General features: G+C 39.4%; 1 protein-coding gene across 3 annotated transcripts in view; it reads left to right on the top strand.

Annotated features, from left to right (window-relative positions):
* The window catches only part of LOC126094844 (rab GTPase-binding effector protein 1), a 176,364-nt gene extending 150,846 nt beyond the window's left edge, over nucleotides 1-25,518 (top strand). For all 3 annotated transcript variants that reach the window (XM_049909470.1, XM_049909461.1, XM_049909451.1), the window contains 3 exons: nucleotides 5,257-5,392; nucleotides 16,197-16,424; nucleotides 24,621-25,518. In XM_049909470.1, the coding sequence (XP_049765427.1) occupies nucleotides 5,257-5,392; nucleotides 16,197-16,424; nucleotides 24,621-24,788 (532 nt within the window). In that variant the 3' untranslated portion in view covers nucleotides 24,789-25,518. The remainder of the gene's footprint in view (nucleotides 1-5,256; nucleotides 5,393-16,196; nucleotides 16,425-24,620) is intronic.
* Nucleotides 25,519-25,770: the final 252 nt, after the last annotated feature.

The raw sequence follows: 25,770 nt of genomic DNA, 5'->3' as shown, positions 1-25,770 counted from the left end.
GAATAATGTTATGTAAGTACAAAAAAATTGTTACAAGGGCCTTAGTGAAAAGAAAAAGTTTGGTTTATTAATTGTTGTTTTATGATTAAAGAAACTTAATTCATTTAACAGTAAATTGAGTTACATATGTTTATACAAATTTGTGTTACAGTAATACAATATTACTTCTTTACATGCTTGGAGAATGCGGCTCCTAATGACATTAACTCTGATTCTTCTGTTTTAATATTCTCAGTGGGATCTCTTCTTCCTACCATTATTTCACTATCTATATCACATTCACCAATGTTAGTAACCGGAATGTCAGTTGCAACATTGGTACAGGATTGGCTTTTTCATAGTTTGAAAATGATGGAATACTTAATGTTGTTTTTCTTCTCGGAACAACCTCATGGCATTCTATGTCACATGTGCACACCTAAATGATTTTCAACAGATGCACAGTTGCTGCTTCCTTAATAGTGGGAACTGGCAAGAGGCTGAAATTTGAAACCTTCCAGCCCTATTGCAGTGAATTTAGTGGATAGTTTTTCCTATTTTGTACATGCAAATATGTCCTCAGGTAATGCTGTCAAGGAGCTGCTTCTAAAGGAGGCAAAGAGGTGAGGTTGAATGATTTATCTGGTGTACATTTTTCAACAGTTTGATACTGAGGCACATTTAATGGCTTTGTTTCATCTTTGCAGTACCATACTGATATGAACTTCTGCCCAGCCTCATTGGTCTCATCATCAGTAGCACCGGAATTGCTGAATAACTCTGCTGCTTTCTGTAGGTGGTTATCCGGCATGTAGGAACATAATGCTATTCAATACTTGAGACAACTTGAACTTTAGATGGCTGTAGACTACACTGCCATGTCTCCCTTTGCCTGGCTTCAGTAGAAAAAAGTTGGAGGACAGTAGAGTTGAAGTAGTCATAATCACAAGAAGGTTGGTGTCCTCCCAAATGACAACAACACAGCGTGCTGAGTAATGTCAACAGTAGTAGCTACAATTAGAGTATTCACATCCTCAGCAGCTTGATTAATGTTGAAGTGCTCATGCACACACAACAGCCAACTCCAGCATCTCGGTCTAGAATGCAACATCACGTGGGATGCAGGCAGCAATCTGGAAGGCGCGGGAAACAGGAAAGGATAGTAGTGTATGATTGGGGAGATAGATGAATGCTGTCTAGTGGAATGTGCAGGCACTAGACTGCCAACAGGTGCCGTGTGAAAAGGTTGTGGGGCAAGGAAGTGTGTGTATGGGGGGAGGGGGAGGGGGGACTGAGAGGAGCCAGGGAAAGACGGGTGGATGGGTTGGCAGAGGGCTACAAATTAACAGGGTGGGAGATGGGAATGGGGAGGAGATGATAGGACAGAGGGGGTGGAAACTGTTGGGTTGATAGTATATTACCCTAGGTTGAGGCCGGGATAATTAAGAGAGCAGAGAATGTGTTGTAAAGATAAATCCCATCTGTGCAGTTCAGAAAAGCTGGTGGTGGAGGGAAGGATCCAGATGGCTCGGCTAGTGAAGCAGCCATTGAAATCAAAGTGTGTTATGTTCAGCTGCATGTTGTGCCACGGGATGGTCTACTTTGCTCTTGGCCGCAGTTTGACCATGGTAATTGATTACCTATCATGCCCTGAATTGAGGGATATCCTACCTGATATACTTCCCATCCCTCCTAAAGTGGTGTTTTGTCAGCCACCCAACCTCAGCAATATTGTAATCCATCACTAAACCAGTCCCAATCCCAACCCCTTGCCACAAGGATCATATACCTGAGGAAGACCCAGGTGCAAAATCTGCCCAGTCCAACCACCCAGCACTTCCTATTCCAGTCCTGTCACAGGTTTATCCTACCCCATCAGGGGCCAGGCCAACTATGAAAGCAGCCATGTCATTAACAGTTCTGCTGCAATCGTTGCATAGCTTTTCATATTGGTATGACTACTAACCAACTGACCACCAGGATGAAAGACAAAAGATTATTCTGTGGCACAACATGCAGCTGAACATAAAACACTTGATTTCAGTGGCTGCTTCACTAGCCGAACTGTCTGGATCCTTTCCTCCTTGAATCATCAAAACAGTTTCCAGAGTTCCACTAATTTTTGGAAGACAGAACACCTGTTTTCTTGGCCTATCATGGGATCCTGACAAATGTCTCAGAAGGCCACAGGCAGATGCTCTCAAACTTTGATACATACTGGTAGCTGTGTCTCCCTTTCTTCTTCTTTTTATTCTTCTTCTTCTTCTTCTCTCTCTCTCTCTCTCTCTCTCTCTCTCTCTCTCTCTCTCTCTCCCTCCCTCCTGATTGGTTTGATGCAGCCTCCTACGAATTCCTCTCCTGTGCCATCCAATCTTCCAATCTCTGCCTTCCTGTACACTTTTTTCCCTCTACAGCTCCATCTAGTACCATCAAAGCTATTCCCTGATGTCTTAACAGATGTCGTATCACCCTGTCCCTTCTTCTTGTCATTGTTTTCCATATTTTCCTTTCCTTGCCCATTCTGCGGAGGACCTCCTCATTCTTACTTCATCAGCCCACCTAATTTTCAACATTCTTCTACAATTATACTCCGCAAGCCATCCAACGGTGTAGCGCCACATCTCAAATGCTTTGATTCTCTTCTGTTTCAGTTTTCCCAGTCCTTGTTGCACTACCATAGGATGGTGTGCTCAAAATATACATTCTGAGCAATTTCTTCCTCAAATTGATGCCTACGTTAGATACTAGTAGAGTTCTTTTGACCAGGAATGTCCTTTTTGCCAGACAAAGTCTGCTTTTTTTGCCCTCCTTTCTCTGTGTCTCGTGGGTTATTTTGCTGCCTAGGAAGCAGAAGTCCTTAACTTCAGCTACTTCGCAATCACCTATGTTGAGGGTAAGTTTCTTGTTCTTTTCATTTCTCCTACCTCTCATTACTTCATTTGTTCTTTATTTCCCCATCCGTATTCTGTACTCATTAGACTGTTTGTTCCAGTCAACAGATCGTGTAATTTTTCAGCATTTTCAATAAGGATAGCAATGCCATTAGTGGATCTTATCACTGATATCCTTTCAAGTTGAATTTTAATCCCTCTCTTGGACCTTTGTCATTGCTTCTTTGATGTAAAATTGAGTAGCAATGGTGAAAGACTACATCCCTCTCTTACACATTTTTTAATCTCAGCACTTTGTTCTTGTCTTCCAGTGTTATTCTTCGCTGTTGGTTCGTGTACATTTTGTATATCACCTATCTTTCGTTACAGCTTACCCCTATTTTTCTTAGGAGTTTGAACATCTTTTACCATTTTACATTGTTGAATGCTTTTCCAAGTCGACAAATCCTACGAACTTTCTTGATTTTGCTTCAGTCTTGCTTCCATTATCAACTGTAACGTTAGAACTGCCTCTCTGGTGCCTGGGCATACCTTTCCTAAAGCCAAACTGACACTCATCTAAGAGATCTTCAGTTTTCTTTCCCATTCTTCTGTGTATTATTCTTGTCATCAACTTGGCATGAGCTGTGATGATTCTTGCACTTGTCGGCCCTTGCAATTCTTGGAATTGTATTAATAATGTTTTTTCAGAAAGCCTGATGGTAATTGTGAGTCTCATACATTCTAAAAACCAAAGTGAATAGTTGTTTTGTTAATTTTTCCCCCATGATTTTAGAAATTCTGGTGGAAAGTTGTCTATCCCTTCTGCCTTATTCAGTCTTAAGTCCTCCAAAGCTCTTTTAAATTTTGGTCCTAATACAAGATCCCGCCTATCTTTTCCCTATTGACTCCTGTTTCTTCTTCCATTACATCATTAGACAAGTCCTCCCCTTCTTAGAGGCCTTCAGTGTTCTCATTCCAGTCATCCACTCTCTGCTCTGCATTTAACAGTGGAATGCCCATTGCACTCTTAATGTTACCACAGTTGTTTTTAATTTCACCAAAGTTCATTTTAATTTTTCTGTATGCTGAGTCCTCCTTCTGACAATCATTTCTTTTTCAGGATCTTCACATATTTTGTGCAGCCATTTCAACTTAGCTTCCCTGCACATCATATTTATTTCGTTCCAGGGGGACTTGTATTTCTGTATTCCTGAATTTCCCTGTACATTTTTGTGCTTCCTTCTTTTGTTGATCAGCCATGATTTCCTTGCAGTTAGCTTCCTTTTTCCTAAGTTTTTTTCTTTCTAAATTCCATTAATCCCCTTTTTAGAGATGTCCCTTCTTCTTCAACTGAATTGCCTACTGAGCTATTCATTATTGCAGAATCTATAACATCAGAGAATTTCATGCATACATCTTCATTCCATAGTATTTCCGCCTTCCACTGCTTTGCACATTGAATCGTCCTGACTAGTCTATTAAAGTTCACGCTACTCTTCATCATTACTAAATTATGCTCTGTGTTGGATATCTGCTCCTGGGTACATCTTACAATCCAAGATATGATTTTGGAATATCTGACCATGATGTTATCTAATTGGAATCTTTGGATATCTCCTCATGTGATTCTTGAAGGGAGTATTCACAATTAGTAACTGAAATTTATTGCAGAACTCTCATGTTAACATTTGATGCCCACACTCCTCTTGTGATCCAGACACTCAGCAAATCAGCTCTGTCGTCAGTTTACCATATGAATCTTGTATAGGAGGTGTTGTGATTAGGTCTTCAACTTTGGCATGACACTGTTGTCGTAAAGTGCCCACGGAGTTTTGTATTTTAGTAGGTTAAAAATTCTGTGGTCAATCACAACAGTTTGCACTACTTCTTCTAGTATATGAAGGCTTAATCATGTTGGGATCACCACTGTCAGAGCGGCTATGGCAACAGCTGTCCAAACTATTTACATGGATGTGTTCAGGTAAATCAGCCTTGATTGCACACAAATTGTCGGCACTTCTGTAATTGTAAACAACAAACATTTATTAACAGATACATGTGAAAATTAAGCAAGACATTGAGGCTTATAAAATGCAATAAATTAATGCTAGGCATGATGTGTGCCTTTTAACAAAGAAGTTATCACTCTCTACTCCTCATGGAGAGTTGATAACTAAATAACTGCCAACATCAAACAAATATGTCTTCTGGTGGCTGGTCTGTGAACTCATTGATGGTTATGGAACACAGTAGGCGGCGGTCTTATTCACCACAAAATAGTTATAACCATAGATGTAATGGAACTGAAATATTTATTTGGAACATGTAGTCATTAGCATAATATTAATGGAGTTAAATTTCAAAGTTTAAATTCATCATAAATGTGAAATCATATTTGTTCCAGAAAAAAATTGGAGCATTATGAAAAAGAAAGACAACATAATCATGAAAAACAAGGGAAACTGGAAACTGCTTTGACTGGAAGCCAGCGTATGGTGACAGATCTGAAGAAAAAAGTGGCAGAATTGGAAAAAGATAAGGTTGTTATAAATACTAACAAATTTTAGTTATTGTCTCCATTTATGGAATATGAGGAGTTAATGTTGCTGTACAGTAGACTTGGTGTAATAAGTGCAATGATTTATTCACATGGCATATTACAAATTTTTGCCAGTTATGGTGCTTACGATGTGTGTGTTGTTATCTTAATATTTTCCTAGGTGAAACTTTGTCAGATATTGGTGAGTTTGGTGCTCATGTTGAGTAGGTTTCATATTTCTTGTGTAGCTCATTATAGAATATATGAATATTAAGCTCAACTATGGTACTTTACTTGCATAATTACGTCATGAAGCTGAATTGACTAAATCATTTCTGTAAGAAAGTGAAATGACATTCTGTCAGATATGTATTCCACTTACACTTTCCAGGTAAAATCTGTCTTCTAACATTCAGAAATAGATGTATCTTCATCCTGCAAAAGAATAAAGGAAGCTATCTCAAAATTTTGTAGAAGGGGGAGGGGAATGTTCAAAGCAACAAGACTGTCTGGTGCAGCTTAGATTAGAGCTACTTGATTTTGTTAATTGTGCTTATTCAAGCCGTGAGAGTGTATAGAAACAGCTGAGATTAGAGCTACTTGATTTTGTTAAGTGTGCTTCTAAAAATGATCCACTCTCTGTTAACTCGGAACAAAACTCCATTTATTGAAGAGTAAAATAAATATGTCCAATCACTTACATTATTGAGATGATGTCTTAGGTAAGTGTAATGTCACCCTTTACACACTTGGAAGGCTAACAGAGATTAAGTAATAGAGCTGAAATTGTAACTATGTACAATTACACAGAGAATGAAAGAAAGGCAAACACTGTTGCTGTAGAATCATCTGTGGCAGTGTGTACAGTTTCACTTGACTGTGTGATGACCATCACATGGCGGATGACAATGATATTTTGCTACAAGACTATATGCAGTTGGGAGATACATCCAATACATTGTGTCTGGGGAGATACTGCAGTATAATATGAGAGGGTAAACTGTAGTGCTCCTATTTGTGCCTCATTTATGTTCATGTATTCAGTCTGCAGTTCCCTTATTTTTGACCTCGTGAAAACCACCTTTGCAAATTGTAATCACTTAGTCTTTCAGTAACATTTATTACATGGAATTTTGTCAGTTGTAATCATCATCATAATCATCATCTCCTCTCAGTTTCTTTAGAAATCCTGGATCTTTTATAGTGGTAGTAGTCTTGTTTTTGCCAACATATGGGTATTTGGTTAGATTAGGGAACCTCTAGGCCTACTTATAAAAGCTGGCATTTGTATCATAAGATTTTGTTTTTAGTCTATGGTTTTATTCATGATTTCTATGCCTATTGTTTCACCTCTTTCTGAGGGAAGCACTGTCAATGATTATGCAGGTATATGTTAATTTCTGTCAAAAACAAATATTTCAGTCACTTTACTGGTATTCCTTTCAAAATTTTTACTAGCTCGAGATGTCCTCCCATAAAAGCATTTGTTTATACAATGCAGCTTAAATGCTTGCAGGGCCTTATTACAAAAAAATCCTTATCCAAGATCATGAAGCTGACAAAACTGACTTCTGGTTCCTATTTTATTAAATATGCTGATAATGAATTCTTCTTTTGCTTCTTGTTAGAACAGCACCATATTTCACCTTTAATTTTACAAAAAATGTTGAACATGAATTAAAATTATAAATTACACTAGATTAGCGGAGGTTCAGTTCAGTTTTCGTTCCATAGACTCAAAAAGGAGATGCTTCTCATGGGTGTGGAACATGTCAGAAAGTGTAACACAAAAACATAGAAATTTTTAATATAATACACATTTCCCTGATCATTTGTCAGGATATTGTTGAGATATGTGACTACCGTATTTACTCGAATCTAAGCCGCACTTTTTTTCCAGTTTCTGTAATCCAAAAAAAGGCCTGCGGCTTAGAATCGAGTGCAAAGCAAGCGGAAGTTCTGAAAAATGTTGGTAGGTGCCGCCACAACTAACTTCTGCCGTCGAATATATGTAGCGCTACACAAGCATGCTTTGTGGGCACAAAGGTAAATACTGGCGCCAAAACCTTTTTTTTTCTCCGCCCCGAGTTTCGACCACTGCATTTTCATACATTATCCAACGAAGTAAATACAAATTCCGTATTGTTCATCTTCGAATGTAGCAGAATTTCAATGTACTACGAAAATCCGACTGGCAAAACTGTTAGGGATGTTTGTCAATATGGCCAACTCTACGTTCCGAGTTTTTTCCTACCTGTGAGAAGAGATGGTTGCTAATAGGAACCTGATGAAATGTGAATCACATGCAGTATTCTCTTCACAATAAGAATAATACGAATATAAACATTTTGCCATGTATTCTTTCGTGTTAGCTGCTATCTCATTTAAATCCTGTCTGCCTAATAAACTACGAAACTAGAGTGAGACAACAGCAAACGCGGAAGAATATACGTATCGTATCATGTTTATATTCGTATTATTCTTATGCCCAATAGTGATATAGTCAGAAATGAAGCACGGCAACTGACTAGATTTTAAATGTAAGATGACTAATTTCTGTGCAGGATTTGATGTACTAAAGAAGTGGCCTCAAAGATTTTCAAACGGAGAAAAATTTGCGCCTAACTCTCGTTCGGAACATGTTCTATCATACGCAGTCTATTATTTGGTTCTTGTTGATCATTATCAAAGAAAGCAGCAGTGTAAGTGACAACAAATAGTCTCTTGCCATTGTTTCGCTAATGAGACGATTTTTTTTTTTTTTTTTTTTTTTTTTTTTAAAGCGGCGGCAGTGCGCACAAAAGCAAGTCAGGCCGTAAACACGCACTATCAGAATGAGACAAACAATGCATGACACAGTACAGTAATGCATTTTCAGCTTAGAGTGACGTAAACACCTATAACAAAAAAAAGGCACTTATCAGATCAAAGCAAAATAAGCAATCGATTCAAACCAGACGAAGCACGTGAAAAAGGAAGGGTACCCGTATAAATACGGACGGAGCGCCTGACGCATAGCATTGGCTACCTGGTAAAGCTTAACTGCTAAGCTCACGACTCGAACCAAACTACAGTAGCTGTATCGTCTTTCATTCGACCTAAATTGTGTCTCATATTACAATGGACCAACTTTGTTTCGATTTGGAGGTGCGGCCTAAAACTTTTCTCTCCCCTTGAATTTCGAGTCTCAAATTTCAGGTGCGGCTTAGATTCGGGAAATATTTTTTTTACATTACAGTAAACTGGAACTGCTAATACTTACAGGATTAATACACTGTCAGAATGAAACATAATTATCCACTTTTAATTAATTTATCATACACAAAATACGTAATTTTGACTGTTGTGACCAAGTGCTGTCACATCTGAAATCTAAGAAACATTTTTACTTATGCTGGTCCAACAGTCCCTGCTAAGACATTCATCCATAGAGTAGGAGTTGCCTATCAAAAAGTCTTTCAGACTCAATTCAAATTGTGCTTTATCTGAAACAAAGTTTTTAATGGTTGCTGGCAATTGATTGAAAATGTGTGTTCCTGACTATTGGACCCCATTTTGAATCAAAGTAATTTGACTTAAGGTCTTATGTAGTGTGTTCTTATTCCTAGTATTGATACTATGTATTGAGCTATTGATTGGAAATAGAGACATATAATTTGTAAGAAATTTTTTATGGAATAAATATACGGAGAAGTAGTGGTTATAATACCCAGTTCCTTGAACAGGTTTCTACATGATGATCGTGAATTTGCACCACACATGAGTCTTATTAAATGCTTCTGCACTCTGAAAACTTTTTCTCGGTTTTATTAGTTATCCCAGAATGTGATCCCATATGACATAATAGAATGAAAGTAAGTAAAGTATGCAAGGCTTTTTTTTATATTTATATCTCCTACATCTAACATCATTTGCATTACAAATACAGACTTGTTTAGGCGCTTTAGCAATTCTGTGGTATGCCTTCCCCAACTGAATTTATTATCGAGTTGTAATCCCAGAAATTTAACACTGTCAACCTCTTTGATCTGCATGTCTTCGTAAGTTATACTCAAGCTGGAAGGAAATCTCTTACAGGTTATGAACTGCATATAGTAGGTCTTTTCAAAGTTAATGACAGTGAATTAGCTTTCAATCATTTATTAACGTTGGTGAAAATTGATTAGCAGTCATTTCTAAGTCTGTACTTTACTTTCTACTTATAGCAATATTTTTGCATCATCTGCAGACAAAACAAAATTAGCATCTGGCACTTTAACAGACAAGAGATCATTAATTTAGACAAGAAAAAGCAATGGACCCAAGACAGTACCTTGATGAACACCATATGTGATTAATTTCCAGTCAGTCATACAGTCAAAGGCTTTTGACAGGTCACAGAAAATGGTGGTAGCCTCAATTTCTTATCTATTGAACTAAGTACATTCTCACTGTATTTGTAAGTAGCCTTCTCTGTACCAGAACCTTTAAGGTACCCTAACTGTGACTTTGACATTACGTTATTCACAGTCAGATGCTTAAGAAGATGCTTCAACACAACCTTTCCAAATATTTTAAAAAAAGCCAGCAAAAGTGAAATTGGTCAATAGTTTAATGGCACCTCTTTATCCCCCGTCTTGTAAAAAGAGTTAACTTCAGCATAGTTTAGCCAGTCTGGAAATGTTCCGCTGAAAAGAGATTGACTACACAGATAACTTAAGATAGAATCAACTCATATGAGCACTCGGGTTAACTGCGTTGCTATGTCATGATAACCACTAGAGTACTTTGATTGTAAAGATTTTATGTTGGATGATACTTCTTTTGGAGAAGTAAGTATCAGTTCCATTTTACTGAAATTACTGAGTGGGGTGGTGCAATGGTTAGCACATTGGACTCGCATTCAGCAGGACAGCAGTTCAAACCCTCGTCCAGCCATCCTGGTTTAGATTTTCCATAATTTCCCTAAATCACTTCATGCAAATGATGTGATGGTTCCTTTGAAAGGGCACTGCTGACTTCCTTCCTAATCTGATGGGACTGATGACCTCGCTGTTTGGTCCCCTCCCCACAAATCAACCACAACAACAACAACAACAACAACTACTACTACTACTACTACTACTACTACTACTACTTTTACTATTACTACTGAAGTTACTTATAGAGACTGGTTTCAGATATTCCATTGCACTCTGTCCTGAACCTAATAAACCCAAGCTGTCAGTAACAGAAACAAAGAACTTTTTTTAAGAGGTTTGCAACACTACATGCTTTTTTTCCAATATCTCATTTATTTTTAGAGCTATCTGTTCATGTTCCTTTCTGGCCCCACCAGTCTGCTTCCTCACTATATCCCATATAGTTTTTATTTTGTTCCCTGATATAATTATCTTTTTCTCATTTTAAAGCCGCTTGGATTTCTGGAGTACTTGTTTCACTATTTTGCTGTAGTCTTAGTAATGCATTACAGTGTTAACATCAGAGCTGTTCCTAGATAGTAATTATAGTTTCGTTTTTGTCCCACATGATACCTTTATTCCTTGTGTAATCTATGGTTTATTTTGAGAGTTCTGTTTGATTTGAGTTATGTTTAGGGGAAAACAGTTTTCAAATGAGGAAGTAACTTTATTAAAATGAATGCTTTGTATTTTCCATTTTAGTCAGAAGTATTGTAAACATATATTCAGTTAATGTCTTTGAGTAATTTCCTAAAATTCTAAATTTTTGGCTGATTTATTACCCTCCTGTACTCAGATTTAATAGATTTTATATCCTGACAAGTTTCAACATTTGACACATGATGCTGTATGTCATGACTACATAGCCCATTTACTATTGGTTTTGTGATATGGCTTTCTTCCCTAGATTTGTCTACAAAGATATTATCAATAACTGTCCCAGAACATTTACATACCTTAGTTGCAAAGTTCACAGTCGGAATTAAATTGTATGACAGTGTTACTGATTGTAGTAATTGTTCACTGTCAGAGCTTTTCAATAAACCTGCATTAAAATCACCAGCAGCCACTGTTTCCTTGTTTTTTATTATGATACGGGTACCAGAGCTTCCAGTTTGTTTACGAACAGGTTAAAGTTTTCGAAGGTGTTCTGCATGTACATGCTATTATAAAGGACTTATTAAGAAATACTACTTCAGTTGCACAAGCTTCTAAGTGCTGCTGTGAGAGAAATTTATTATCGGTATTCTTGAAATTGAAACAATTTATGACAAATGTGCAACTCTTCCTTTCTCCATATTCCCTGCACAGAAGTAAGAGGCTAATTTAAATCCTGAAACATTTAACATATCTATACCAGTTGTTACTTGATGCTCAGAGAGACAGTTTATATCAGCTGGCTTGCTCAACTCGAATTCTTTACTCAATCTTCGGATATTCTGATGCAGTAAGGGTAGCTGATCTTGTGCATTGACTGAATTAAAACTGAATAAACATAATTTTTCTACCAATTTCTGAACATATTCAGTTTCAATTAAAGGCTGTTTGCATTAATTGTGTATATTAAAATCAAACAATGGAGAATCTAGGATGGAATGTAACAATACGAGAGAAAGAAAGTTGTTAATCACCATATAGCAGAAATGCTGAGCTGCAATAGACACAATAAAAAGATTCACACAATCATAGCTTTCGGCCATTAAGGCCTGTTTGACAAAGGCCTTAATGGCCGAAAGCTATGATTGTGTGAATCTTTTTATTATGCCTATCGCGGCTCAGCATCTCCGCTATATGGTGAGTAGCAACTTTCCTTCTCTCGTATTGTATATTAAAATTAGCTTTTTGGCTACCCCTTTTATCAGTGTAAATGTAATTTTCAATCTGCCTCTGAACATCTTTTGTTTCTGCCCTCCCTACCCTAAAAAAACTGTGGTACTTTACCACATGTGGTTGTGCCGCCACTGGAGGAGACGATTAATGTGGGATTCAGTGAAAAGATAAAAGGTATACCAGAATAGAAATCAATAGAGGCACATCATTCACAAAGTTCCTATCCGCCTTGCGGGAAGGAAATCCTGATGATGATGTAGCTTTAAAGTTACCATATTTTCAATTTTTTTCAACTGAGTGTTATAATTAGCACAGTCAAATGGGTTATAGAGGTCACAAAAATTTCAGCTAATGTGTTTTGTTGTTTAAAGATTTTACTCGGTGGTTAATGAACTAATAGATGTCAAGAACTTTCAGAAAGCAGAATTATGACATACACAGTATATTACTTTTGCAGATTCCAAGATGTTCAATAACACATTAAACTTCGGAAAAAGTAATGAGTACTTTCATATACCTATCTACAAAATATCATACCCTTTATGCCAAAAGAATTAACGAGCATTGATCTAGTTTTGACATAAAAGTGACTGAATGTTTCACAGTCTTAAAAATCAATGTTGATGATTTAAGATATTGATTTGAGTCTGATTTATTGTTACCACTTTCACAGATGGTGAGATAAGAGAGTAATAATTATTCCTTTCTCCCCTTGGGAGGTGGTGGGGTAATTGTAAATTGATTGTTCTGCAATTATCAAAGTATGCTATTAATAGAAGTAAATCAGTTATACTGGATACCAGTTCCAATTTTATTAGTTCAAAATAAACAAAGAGATTAAATCGACAGTAAAACTGTAAGGCAACAATCTGATCCACAGAAACCTCTTCAGTGTCTGTTTCAGGTGTATGTCATGCACCATTTCGATACACAGAAAAGGGTTGTAATATTACTGATATTTCCACATATTTGTCTGTTTCTCATACGTTATGAGCAGGATACTTAAGATTTGCTACTGCTATCGGAAGTTTGCCATGTCAACAGACATGTTTTCTGTAAGTTGTCTCTTTCTTCCTGAGGTTACTTTACTGAAGGCCCTTTCAAATTCTGTCTAATAAAACACCGAAAGAGGTTTATTTCTTTCATTGTGTATTGCAATTTTGGGGATACCTTTCTGGTCATTTAGGGATACCTTTCTGGTCATTTCTAGAATTCACAAAATTGTTGTGCAGCATAGTTCAGGAGACAAAAGGACGAGGGTTCATCACGCAACTTTGTATGGTTGTATTGACTTTTGTTTTCTATATTAGAATGACAAATTGACTATTAGTTTAGCTGGTTCTTGCACAGAGTGATACATTTAGACACAAATGGAGACTTCTGCTGCTGAACTACACGTCTATCTGACAAAATCAACACTTGTATAACTTCTAGTAGCGCGGTGATGTTACCGTACACACATGTGGTGATTTCAATCGATCTTCTTTCACTCTCCATCCTATTACACAAGTAATAAGTGCTGTCTTGATTCCCCAGATTGTATATAATGAAATTTGACAATGTCCGTTTTCTCAGGTGGGATATTTGGCCACAGAGACCCTTTGTAATGTTAAACACGGATTGTAGATAAAAGTTTTGCAGCTACAACACTTGGGTTGCTTTGTGCTGGCATTTTGTCTTCCCTACACTTCTTTTGAGCCAGGTTTCTCCTCTGCAATGTTTTCCATGGTCATATTTGCTTCAATAGCTTCTTGTTCTTGGTCAGTGAATTAAATGTGTTACATTTGTAAAACTGATCTTTACTTTGGTCTACAGAACTCTGAATTGTACTCCTGGAATATTTGCCAGTGTGTTCTGGAATATTTGCCAGTGTGTTGGAAGAGATGTTGGCTTTATAATTGTTGTACATTTACATGGGTGTACCAGGAAGAATGGTCAGTATTCAGGGATATGGTAGTAACCATAATTTGAAGCAAATATTTCATGTGGACATATGCCCTAGTCTGAATTGTTCCTGAGATACATTTTTATTTATTTTCTGTATGATTTAATTACTTTGTCAGGTTTGCACACGTACAACACTTGGTAAACATTATGACATGCATTTTACAAAGTATTGACAGAAAAATAAGTATTTTTAACACATTCACATCTAAGGATTATCGTACACATCACATTACAGTTGTTGTACGGTTCATAATAAATGTTTGAATATCCCACTGTCATCTTCAGTGCATTTATGTCCTCTTGGGAAAATATCTTGTGTTGCTTGTCTGAATGCCTCTGCACATTCCTTAATAAGGGCAGCAGCATCCATGATATGACCAAGTGGTTCATTTCGAATTTACTCCTTCCATTTGTACATGTCAGACTTCATTCAGCCCCATAAACAAACATCTAATGGCATCAGGTCTGGTGATCTAGATGACCAGCTAATTGTACTGTTACAACCAATCTAGTGATCACAGTATGTGCAGTTGAGGGTTTCCCTCACACTTCTGGTAAAATATGGAGGGGCTCCGTCATGCTGGAAGTACATTGGAATCCATGTGGCTAAAGGCACGTTCTCAGGTTGTCCAACAAATGAATTTTCCAAAATCTGCAAGTAATTCTTTCCTGTCATTCACTATTCTAAAATGACTGGACTTATCAACCTATTACAGATCACACTGCGCTAAACACTGATCGAAAAACAAACTTGGAAATTGGTTTCCACTGTAGTGTGTGGATTTTCCTGCTACCATTGACGATTATTACAGTTTTTGTTGACTACATTCTTTGTAAATGTGGTTTCATTTGTGAATAGTATTAATGGTGGACGCAAGTGATGATAGTCATGTAACCAATGACAAAATTCTAATTGTTTGGCATTGTCACCATTGTGAAGATTGTGGACCTGGAGTATGTGGAATGTAAGCAAGTTTTCCACATTTAATGTTAACCATACAAATGTTAGTGGAACATTGACATGTGCAGAAAGTCACCATGTTCTGGTTATAGGACTTGGAGGCACCATTTCATAGTGTGTCGCTGTTCCTGCACAATTTATTAAACTACATGTTCAGAACAAAAGTGTGAACTTGGAAGAATACATGTTTCATGCATTGTGGTGAAAACTCTGGTAAACACTCTGCGATCAGGAATTTGATGTGTTGGAAAGCGTCAGTGGTATTTTTAAACAGCAGCACTACCATCGCACATTGATGATGGGTGAACCAAGGCTGTCTCCTGTGAAAAGTTTTCTTTTACAAACCTGAAGGAAGTGGTATGTCAGCCATCAGCAAATAGGATAGAATCATCAGTTTCTTTAGTTTCACAATGTGATTTTTACTTAGTCTTGTTTGGAAAAAGAAGAATTTGAGTTAATTTTGCACAGAATGTCTTTTTTTCTTGAATGTAGAACAGCAGTCTTATAATATGAGAGCAATTTTACATCAGCACTTACTGGAACCGTTTTTGCTGCATGATATTTTTTTACATGCAGATTGTGATACAGCATTACCAGGTGTTGTACTGCAATATGTTGTAAAAATGTGTTAAGTTGACTACAAACATTTACATTTATGTGAATGCCATTCCTTTCATACAGGATGAAGATTCCTCTAGTAATCTGCATACTTTCATTGGTGGTCTTCTGTTAAATCATGAATTTTTCCAATAAGAATCTGTTACGAACTTATCCGAAAAGATGATCATCTTTTCTGAATTTAATCGGAGTTGAACTTCACTATTCCGAATTGGATTTAATTTTCTCTTGATGGTGTCATTAAATGACAAAACTCTGAGGTATTGTATGTCTTGGGGGGAGGGGGGAGATTATATTTATTTTTGTTATTATTATTATCGCAGCTATGCAATATTAGCTGAAAATTTTTATTACAGACATACATCAGCTGTATTGCATATTACGTACATTTTGAGAATTCCACTTGAGGTTAAAATTCTTATCTTGAACGTGTATGTATACTAAAATTCCTATGTTACGTAACTGATATTACGTATGTAATTAAATTGTTTGTTTTATTTGATTGTCAGGAGAAAATGGAAGGTACTATCAGTGAACTGAAGGGGCGTATAAGTTCATTGCAGCGGGAACTGACTGAAGCAGAAACTGTCCAGAAAGACTTTGTACGCCTTTCGCAGTCATTACAAGTACAACTGGAAAAAATTCGTGGTTCAGACACTGAAGTCAGATGGCAACATGAAGATGATGTTGAAGTCTGTCCAGGATGCAGACAGAATTTTACTATTGCACGGAAAAAGGTACCTACTTCTGTCACATATAAACTACTTGTATGAAGTATTAATTGTAATTATAGTCTGCCAAACAAATTCATGTAGACAGGTAATAAAAGATCTGATCTCTTTGGTTCTCTAGGTTAGCGATATGCTTCTAGGTGTTCAGCTTTTGGTTTTTGAATATCCAAATTATCTTTGTCATTACAAATAAGTTATTATATTTCAATGTTAAAAATGTCAGCTCAACTACCTACTTACAGTGTAAAAAACCACTATAATTTACATGTTTTGAAGGTGAAGCCATCATCATCAAAATAACAATACAGGTGTCTCTAAAAGTGAGCAAAATAAGACATAAGCAAAAACAATAAAAGTAATAGTAATATAACGTGGCTATCTTAAGATGTGTGTCCACATCATCATCAACTGATAAAATATGGTACCCTGGCTTTTGGCAGCGTCACATAACTGTATGCATACACGGCTCATGTACCTTCCTGAATGCCACATCCTGCAGGCAGAAACTGAATTAACATGAGTGGGCACTTTGTGAATGTAAACATGGACAATACTGAAGAAACAAAGATGTATAAATATGTTGGGTATCCTAGAAATTTATGTCTTGTCCTGAACAGATAGCTGTGAAGTCAGTAATTAATGGATATTAAAAAAGATCTGAAAAGTTTCTGAAAAAGTCACTAGTGCCACATGTGAGCTGTTCATTTAATGTATAATGATTTCCCACATATGTATAGTAATCACAAGTTGTTATAATAGACACAGTTTCTTGATTACATTGTGTACATAAAATTGTGAGATCCTCATGTGTTAAATTGTTAAGCTGAACAGCATCCCTATGTTCCTTGTACCTTAACTTAAATGATCTACCACTTTGGCCTACATAGCTTGCATTACACACGTACACTGATTTTTATAGATATCAGTCCTCTTGTGTGCACCGAGTTAATGTTGTAAATTGTTTCTTAGCATAAATCACAATGTATTGTTGGGCTTAAATGTGGCATTGACTTTAAATGATTTTAGAGTTTCTGTGAGAGATTACCGTAGTATGGAATTTGACACACTTACTATTCCATGTGTCACTGTCCTTTACATTCGTGCATGGACTCTTGTGTATGAATTGATTCACAATGTTTTCAGGGTATCCATTAACTCTCTCTCTAGCAGTTTCCTGATGTTTAGCTCGTTCATCGGCACTTGAAGCAATGTTTCTATTAGAAATCGAAAGGAGAAAGTTTTTGGCTGTTTGGATGACGCAAAAAATTGGTGGCAGCAGGTGACTCTGAGGCGTACACAACTGCCTCATTGAATGTTCCGTGCCTTCCCAGCCTCACGATGCCATCCTCCATTGGAATTGCGGCGGTTTTTTCCACCGCCTGGCTGAGCTACGACAACTTTTAAGCTTTGCACCTGCTTTCTGCATTGCCTTCCAGGAAACCTGGTTCCCAGCAATGTGGACCCCTGCCTTCCGCGGCTATAAGGGATATTACAGGAACCGTAGGTGGAGTATGCGTTTTTGTCCTAAACTCAGTCTGTAGTAAAACTGTGCCCCTTCAAACCCGTCTTGAAGCTGTGGCTGTCAGAATAAGGATGACACAGGAAATAACTGTCTGCAATGTATATCTTCCTCCAGATGGTGCCGTACCCCTGAACCTATTGGCTGCACTGATTGATCAGCTCCCTAAACCTTTCCTACTTTTGGGGGATTTTAAAGCCCATAACACCTTGCGGGGTGGCACTGTGCTTGCTGGGCGTCATGCCTATGGACGCCTACCCAGATGGGCTTTAAACAAGGCAGACTGGTAAGCCTTCACCTCTGCTGTCACCGTTGAATCTTCCCCACATGGTGCCATCGATTTTGTGGTTGAGCAGGTCACTACAACAACCGTTTCTGCGGTGAAAAAAGGGATCCCTTGTTCTTTAGGGTGCCGCCTGCGAAAGACAGTCTGTTGGTGGTCGCCAGAAGTCGCTGAGGCAATTAAAGAGCATCGGCAAGCTCTACAGCAATGTAAGTGACACCCTTGCCTTGAGCACCTAATAGCCTTTAAACGGATCCATGCCTGCGTTCGCCAGATTATAGAAAGACAGAAACGGGAGGGTACGTCTCAACCATTGGGTGCCATACGTCACCTTCCCAAGTCTGGACGAATATCAGGTGTGTTTTTAGGTACCAGACCCGAACAGGTGTCAATGGCGTCAACATCGCTAATGCTGAGCACTTTGCTGAGCACTATGCTCGCGCTTCTGCATCGGAGAATTACCCCCCGAGCCTTTCGCACCCTCAAACGGCAGATGGAAGGAAAGTCCTCTTGTTTGCTACATGCCACAGTGAACACTATAATGCCCTATTTACAAAGTGGAGCTCCTCAGTGCCTCGCACATTGCCCCAATTAAACATCTCTCGTCTGACTACAAGCGACATCTCATCGTCATCATCAACTGGATCTGGTGCGACGACGTCTTTCCATTGCAATGGTAGGAGAACACCATCATTCCCATGCTCAAACCAGGTAAAAACCTGCTCAATGTGGATAGCTATCGACCCATCAGCCTCACCAACATTCTTTGTAAGCTGCTAGAACTTAAGGTGAGCTGGAGCTTGTGTTGGGTCCTGGAGTCACGTGGCCTACTGGTTCCATGCTAGGGCGGTTTCCACGAGGGTGGCTCTACCACTGATAATCTTGTGTCCCTCGAGTCTGCCATCTGAACAGCCTTTTCCAGACGCCAACATCTGGTTGCCATCTTTTTTTAATTTATGAAAAAGCTTACGATACAACCTGGCAACATCACATCCTCGCCACATTATATTAGTGGCAGAAGTGCTGGCAGCACCTCAATGCCCTCTGTTGCATCAGCAGTACGAACTGGGGGTGCAGATCACTCTACACTGCTCGATTCCCGGCGGGGTCAGGGATTTTCACCTGCCTCGAGATGACTGGGTGTTTGTGTTGTCCTCATCATTTCATAATCATCCAGGAAAGTGGCGAAATTGGACTGAGCAAAGATTGGGTAATTGTACGGGCGCTGATAACCACGCAGTTGAGCGCCCCACAAACCAAACATCATCATCCACTCTACACTGCTGCAGCTCTACACAGCCCTTGTTCGATCCCACCTTGATTTTGGGAGTGTGGTTTATGGTTCGTCGGCACCCTCAGCATTACATTTACTCGACCCAGTGCACCACTGTGGTGTTCGCCTAGCGACAGGAGCTTTTAGGACGAGTCTGGTGACCAGCGTCCTGGTGGAGGCCGGAGTCCCTCCATTGAAGGTTAGGCGTGCACAACTGCTCGCCAGTTACTTTGCACACATTCATAGTTCTCCTGTGCATCTGAATTACCATCACCTTTTCCCAACCACTGCGGTTCACGTCCCGCATCGGCGGCCCAGGTCAGGGCTTACAATTGCCGTACGGGTCCACTCCTGTCTGTCTGAACTGGAGTTCTTCCCTTTGCCACCTCTATTTGAGGCCCATTCGTGTACACCTTCACGGTGTAAACTTAGGCCGATGCTTCACGTGGACCTTTCACACGGCTTTAAGGACCGTCCAGGAGTCCATCTATGCCCGGGAATGGTTCAGTTGTGTTTGTCTGGACGCCAGGTCACGTCAGAATTCCAGGAAATGAACTTGCCGACAGGCTACGAGGCTACCGCTTCTGGAGGTTGGCCCATAACTGACCTGCGTTCGTGATTACGCTGCAAGGTTTTCTCCTTTGGGAAACAGAATGGCATAATCTCAGTACACGCAACAAACTGTGTGCCATTAAGGAGACTACAAATGTGTGGAAGGCCTCTGTGAGGTCCTCTCGCAGGGACTCTGTGGTTCTCTGCCGGCTCCACAGTGGCCACACTCGGGCGACCCACGGCTGCCTCCTGCGCCGTGAAGGCCCACCTCAGTGTCGGTATGGCACTCGGTTGACAGTCCTCCATATTCTGGTGCACTGTCCTACTTTGACTGCCCTGAAATGAACTCTTCGGTTACCGGGCTCGTTGACACTAATTTTATCTGACAGCACGTCATCGGCTGAATTAATTTCATGTTTTATTTGTGATGGTGGGTTTCATCATTTTATCTAAGTTTTAGCGCACGTCCATTGTCCCTCTGTCTCTGTGCTTTTAGGGTGGAGGTTTTAATGTGTTTTTATTCTCGTGGTCAGCCAGCCATGGTAATCTGCTTTCTTGTTTTAATCTCTTCTACCTTTAATTGCGTGTCTCTGTGTTTTTCTTGTCCTCTTTTGTTTATTGCTCTCCTGTCGTTCTTGGGGTTTTTCCTTTTTGTGCCGAAAGGCTTATTTGTGTTATTCTCACCCTTGCGGTATTGTTTTATTCGGAACAAGGGACCGATGACCTAGCAGTCTGGTCCCTTCACCCCTCTTCTAAACCAACCAACCATAGGTGGGCCCTTCAACACCATAAGTGCCACCCATCCGTGGAGCACCTCGTTGCCTTAAAATGGCTCTGTGCCCGGGTCCGTCAACTCGTCAAACAACGGAAGTAGGAGTGTTGGGAACGATATGCGTCCACTAGTGGAACACCAACCTCTGCTTACCAGGTTTGGACCTAGCTCAGGCTCCTTTATGGATATCAGACCTGCAGATATATCTGGAATTTTCACACTTGGTGCTGTATATGCCGATCCAGACATAATCGCAGAGCGTCTTGCTGAGCATTATGCTCACACCTCTGCATCTGAGAATTACTGCCTTGTCTTTCAGCTCCTGAAACAGAGGGTGGAACACCACCATCTATCTTTTTCTCCATGCCACCTTGAGGCGTATAATGATCCCTTCAGGGAGTGGAAATTTATCAGTGCCCATGCCGATTGTCCTGACACATCCCCTGGAACAGACTGCATCCATTCCCAAATAATTAGACATCTGTTGGCGGATTGTCAGTGCCACCTCCTTGCCGTCTTCAATTCGCATCTGGAGTGATGGCAAATTCTCATCGCACTGACTATCATCCTATCAGTCTCACCAACGTTCTGTGCAAGCTGTTGGAAAGTATGGTGAGCCAGCAGTTGTGTTGGCTGCTTGAGTCTCGGGGCATTGTGGCTCCACCACTGACTGCTTGGTGTACCTGAAGTTTGCCAATCCGAATGGTCTTTCCCCAGCAACACCACCTTGTTGCCATCTTTTTCGACCTGACAAAAGCCTAAGATACCACCTGGCAATGCCAAGTCCTCGCTAATTTGCATGAGGGGGTCTTCGGGGCCCACTCCCAATTTTTATACAGTACTTTCTGTCACTCCTCACATTCGGAGTTCAAGTCGGTGCTTCACTCAGTTTGTCCCACATCCAAGAGAATAAGGTCCCGCAGGGCTCGGTACTGAGCGTCCCACTCATTTTAGTTGCCATTAATGGTCTTGCAGTAGCAGTGGTGTCCTCAGTATCCCCCTTCTTATATGCTGATGATTTTTGTATTTCCTTCTGCTCATCGACTGCAGGGAGCCATACAAAAGGCGTAGTCATGGGCCCACCCTCATGGCTTTCAGTTTTCAGCTGCCAGGACTTGCGCCACGCACTTCTGTTGTCATCGTACTGTCCACCCACATCCGAAACTTGACCTCGATGACCTACTTGATGTAGTGGAGACTTACCGTTTTTTGGGAGTTGGGAGTAGTTTTCAACACCCACTTAACTTGCTTTTCCTCTTCGTCGGCATAAGGAAAAGTGCTGGCGGCATCTTAATATTATTCCGACTTGCGACAAGAGCTTTCCGAACGAGCACAGTGAACAGCCCCTTTGTGGAAGCTGGCATTCCTTCATTGAGGGTCAGGCGACAACAACTGATTGTGAATTATACTGCACACATCTCCTTTTCCCTAACACAGCGATCCACCTCCTGCATCACCCGCCCAGATCGATGATTCCAATTGCAGTCTTGTGTCTGGTCACTTCTTACTGAACTCAAAACATTCCCTCTGCCACGTTTCCTGCAGATCCACTCATGTGCAAATCTATGGTCAATGCCTCGGCCACAACTTTCCTGGACCTATTGAACGTCAAAAAGGCTCAGTTCCAATCGAAGCCCTCCGCTGGCAATTTTTCTCTACTCCCAGCGAGTTCCAGGGCTTAGAAAAGTCTACACTGATGGCTCGATGGTCATGTTGGCTTCGCTTACCCTCAAATTGGACGTACTGAACAGTGCTTCTTGCCAGATGGCTGCAGTGTTTTCACTGCGTAGTTGGCAACCATCTGACATGCTCTTGAGTGTATCTGCTCCTGTGCAGATGAGTCCATCATCATCTCCTTAAGCAGCCTACAAACTCTCGACCACTGCTTCTCTCGCCATTTTTTGGTAATGACTATCCAGGAGTCTCTTTATGCCCTTGGAAACGGTGTACATTCAGTGTCCTTCATTTGGACCCCAGGACAGGTCAGGACTCCAGGCAGTGACCTTGCTGACCAGCTGGGCAAACAGGCTACCAGTCAACCAACTCTGGAGATCGGCCTGCCAGAAACTGATCTCCGATGGGTCTTATGCCGTAAATTTTTCGGAATCTGCTATATTGAATGGCTTACCCTCAGTACACCAATAAACTACGTGTTATGAAGGAGACAATGAATTTGTGGCACTCATACATGCAAGCCACTCGCAAGGACTCCATTGTCTTTTGCTGGCTCCCCATTGGACATATTTGGCGGACTCATGATAGCCTCCTCTGTCATGAGGACCCACCTCAGAACAGTTGTGGTTCACACTTGACTGTCGTTCACATCTTATTGGGCTGCCCAATTTTAGCCGTTCTGTGGCAGACTTTAACTTTGCCACCACACTGCCAACGGTATTGGGAGACAGTGCCTCAACAGCTGTATAGTTTTACTTTTTATTCCTGAGGGAGGATTTTATCTCACAATCTAAGGGTGAATGTCTGGCCTTCTCTCCCAGGCCTCCACCCTCCCTCCATTTTAACTCTTCCTCACTCTTTCTTTGCTGTTTGTTCACCTTGTTGTTCATCTTTTTCCTATACGTGTTCCTCTAGCCTTGTCTTGTAGGCTGGAGATTTTAGTGTGTTTCTGGTTGCCTAGCTCACCCATTTTTCTTTTTGCAACGGCCAGTCCAGGGCATCTGCTATATTCATTCAGTACCTTCACCCACTTTTTCCTTTTAATGCTTGTTCTCCCCTTTTGTCCTTCCTCTTTTGTTTTCTCTTTCATTGTGTTTCCCAATTACTTTTCCACCCTTTTTACTTCCCAGACTTTTTTGGGGAATGGATTTACTCCCTGGTGTGTTTGATTGTGGAAAAATGGATTGGTGCCCCCTTTCTCTTCAAACCAAAGAAGCTAATAAATGCTGACATGTACAACAATGCATTACCAGCATCTACAGAAAAAAATAATGGATAGAAACAATTTCCAGTCAACAGCGAAGGATGACTTGCTTAAGCACCAATTAAAGACTATTTCTGTTAAGCATATAGAGTATTAAAATATTGTGTGTTACATTTTGCTTAACTGACATGTGTAAAATTTCAAGAAATGTGTGTAGTAATTAAGGGATGGTCCAGTATCTTTTGTACTCTGTTCAGTCCTAGATTCACAGGACCAGTAAATAAATAAATCATTCTGTCTCATTATGACTGACAGTATGGTCACAGTTTTGTTTCATGGATTGTGTGGGCAAGCTGTAGCACCCACCACCCAAATAAAAGCTCATGTTGTTGAATGGTAGAGTGAAAATGGCTTACATTTTTATGAAACAGAAGCGAGATGGCACAGTGGTAAGAAGCTGGGCTCGTATTTGGGAGGACAGCAGTTCAAATCCCTGTCCAACTATCCACTTTAGTTTTTGTAGGTTGTGTTGCACAACTTTGATAAATCATATAAATAACATATTGTAACCCATAGAACTGCTGTATAATTTATTTTTAATCATAGAACTGGTTTCAGGCAGACAAATTTCCAGTACAAATTCTTGTTAACAACAGGTGTTTTAAACATATAAAAAAACATTGTCAACAGTGTTATTAAGATAATCATCTGTGAGGCAGGACTTAATCCTTTTTCTTGACAATTCAACCAATCACTTGATAGTGTGACATTGAAATGGAAAATGGAGAAGGTGAAAATGAGTGATTTTTCTGGCAGTAGTATAATGGCAGATGCAAGACTAAATTCCATTTATGGCATAAAATGTCCCGCCATGTAATGAATTGTTAGTGAAAATCTGTATTAATTAATCCCATTTTTATTTCAGCAACATTGTCGACATTGTGGACGCATCTTCTGTCCTTCATGTTTAACACATACTGTGTCAAGTGGACCTAACAACCGACCATCTAGAGTTTGTGATGTGTGCCATACTTTGCTTGTGAAGGATACTGCACCCTATTTCAGTACAGAGCCGCCACATACTCCAGATTAACATTGGAAAATATTATTCCTGGTGTATTTTAGATGTTAACAATTTTGTACATTGTATATATTACATGTCCTGATGTCTGTTGCAAGATTATTTTTGACATAACACTGTAAATCCCATTTGCCACTATACATACATGCATGTAATGTTCCATTCCATACATCTCTTTATTATCCACTTTATATTCTGTACTATGATTGTCTCATTACTTTTCTAGTCACTGTTAAGAGTTCCTTATAAAAGTGGAGTCTTTTACTCAGTATGTGATAAATATATTTCTTTTTGATGATGGTGCTTGTTTGTAACACTTTGACGGGGTATGGTAATGGGCTGATGTAACCTAAAGCATTTTCACACATCTACAATTCAGAGACATATTTTAGGAAATAAAAACTCAAATGTCTTAAACCATATAAAAGAAATGCATGTAGATGAATGGTATTTTTAACACAATGGGCATTTTACAGAGGATAACAATGTAAAAAACATGCAATTGCAGTACAATAAAGTATTCTAAAATAAAATAAAGTATGGTGACCATGTTCCGCCCATTGTAATAATAGTGTGTAACTTGTTTCTTCTGATTTTCTTGTAAATATTAAATGATCATTCTTGTTTAATGGAAGTTTATAATGAAGTTGATATAATCCGATATGTTTATGAAATTGTTTCGTAGAAATGATATTGTTGCGCAGACAAAGGGATTTCGTGTAAATAAACTTTTTTATTGGTATGTGTTGTTGTGCATTTTACTACCAATTCTGTCATAAATTCCTACAGTATGTGAGAAAATTTAAGGATGTGCCAGATTGCAGGACTTACAAATGTGAGGATCTCTAATCCTGGCTCTGATCTCTCTCATTTCTTACAACACTTCAGTGGTTTATTTAATAAGTCCTGTCTTTATTTAAATTTCTATTGTGTCAGAGGAATGTGAGGACAGGAGATAAACTTAACTGAAAATTGAGCCAAATTATGCAGGGAA

This window comes from Schistocerca cancellata, chromosome 1 (assembly GCF_023864275.1).
Source record: "Schistocerca cancellata isolate TAMUIC-IGC-003103 chromosome 1, iqSchCanc2.1, whole genome shotgun sequence".
Taxonomy (NCBI): domain Eukaryota; kingdom Metazoa; phylum Arthropoda; class Insecta; order Orthoptera; family Acrididae; genus Schistocerca; species Schistocerca cancellata.
This window is presented reverse-complemented; position numbering and strand designations above follow the sequence as displayed.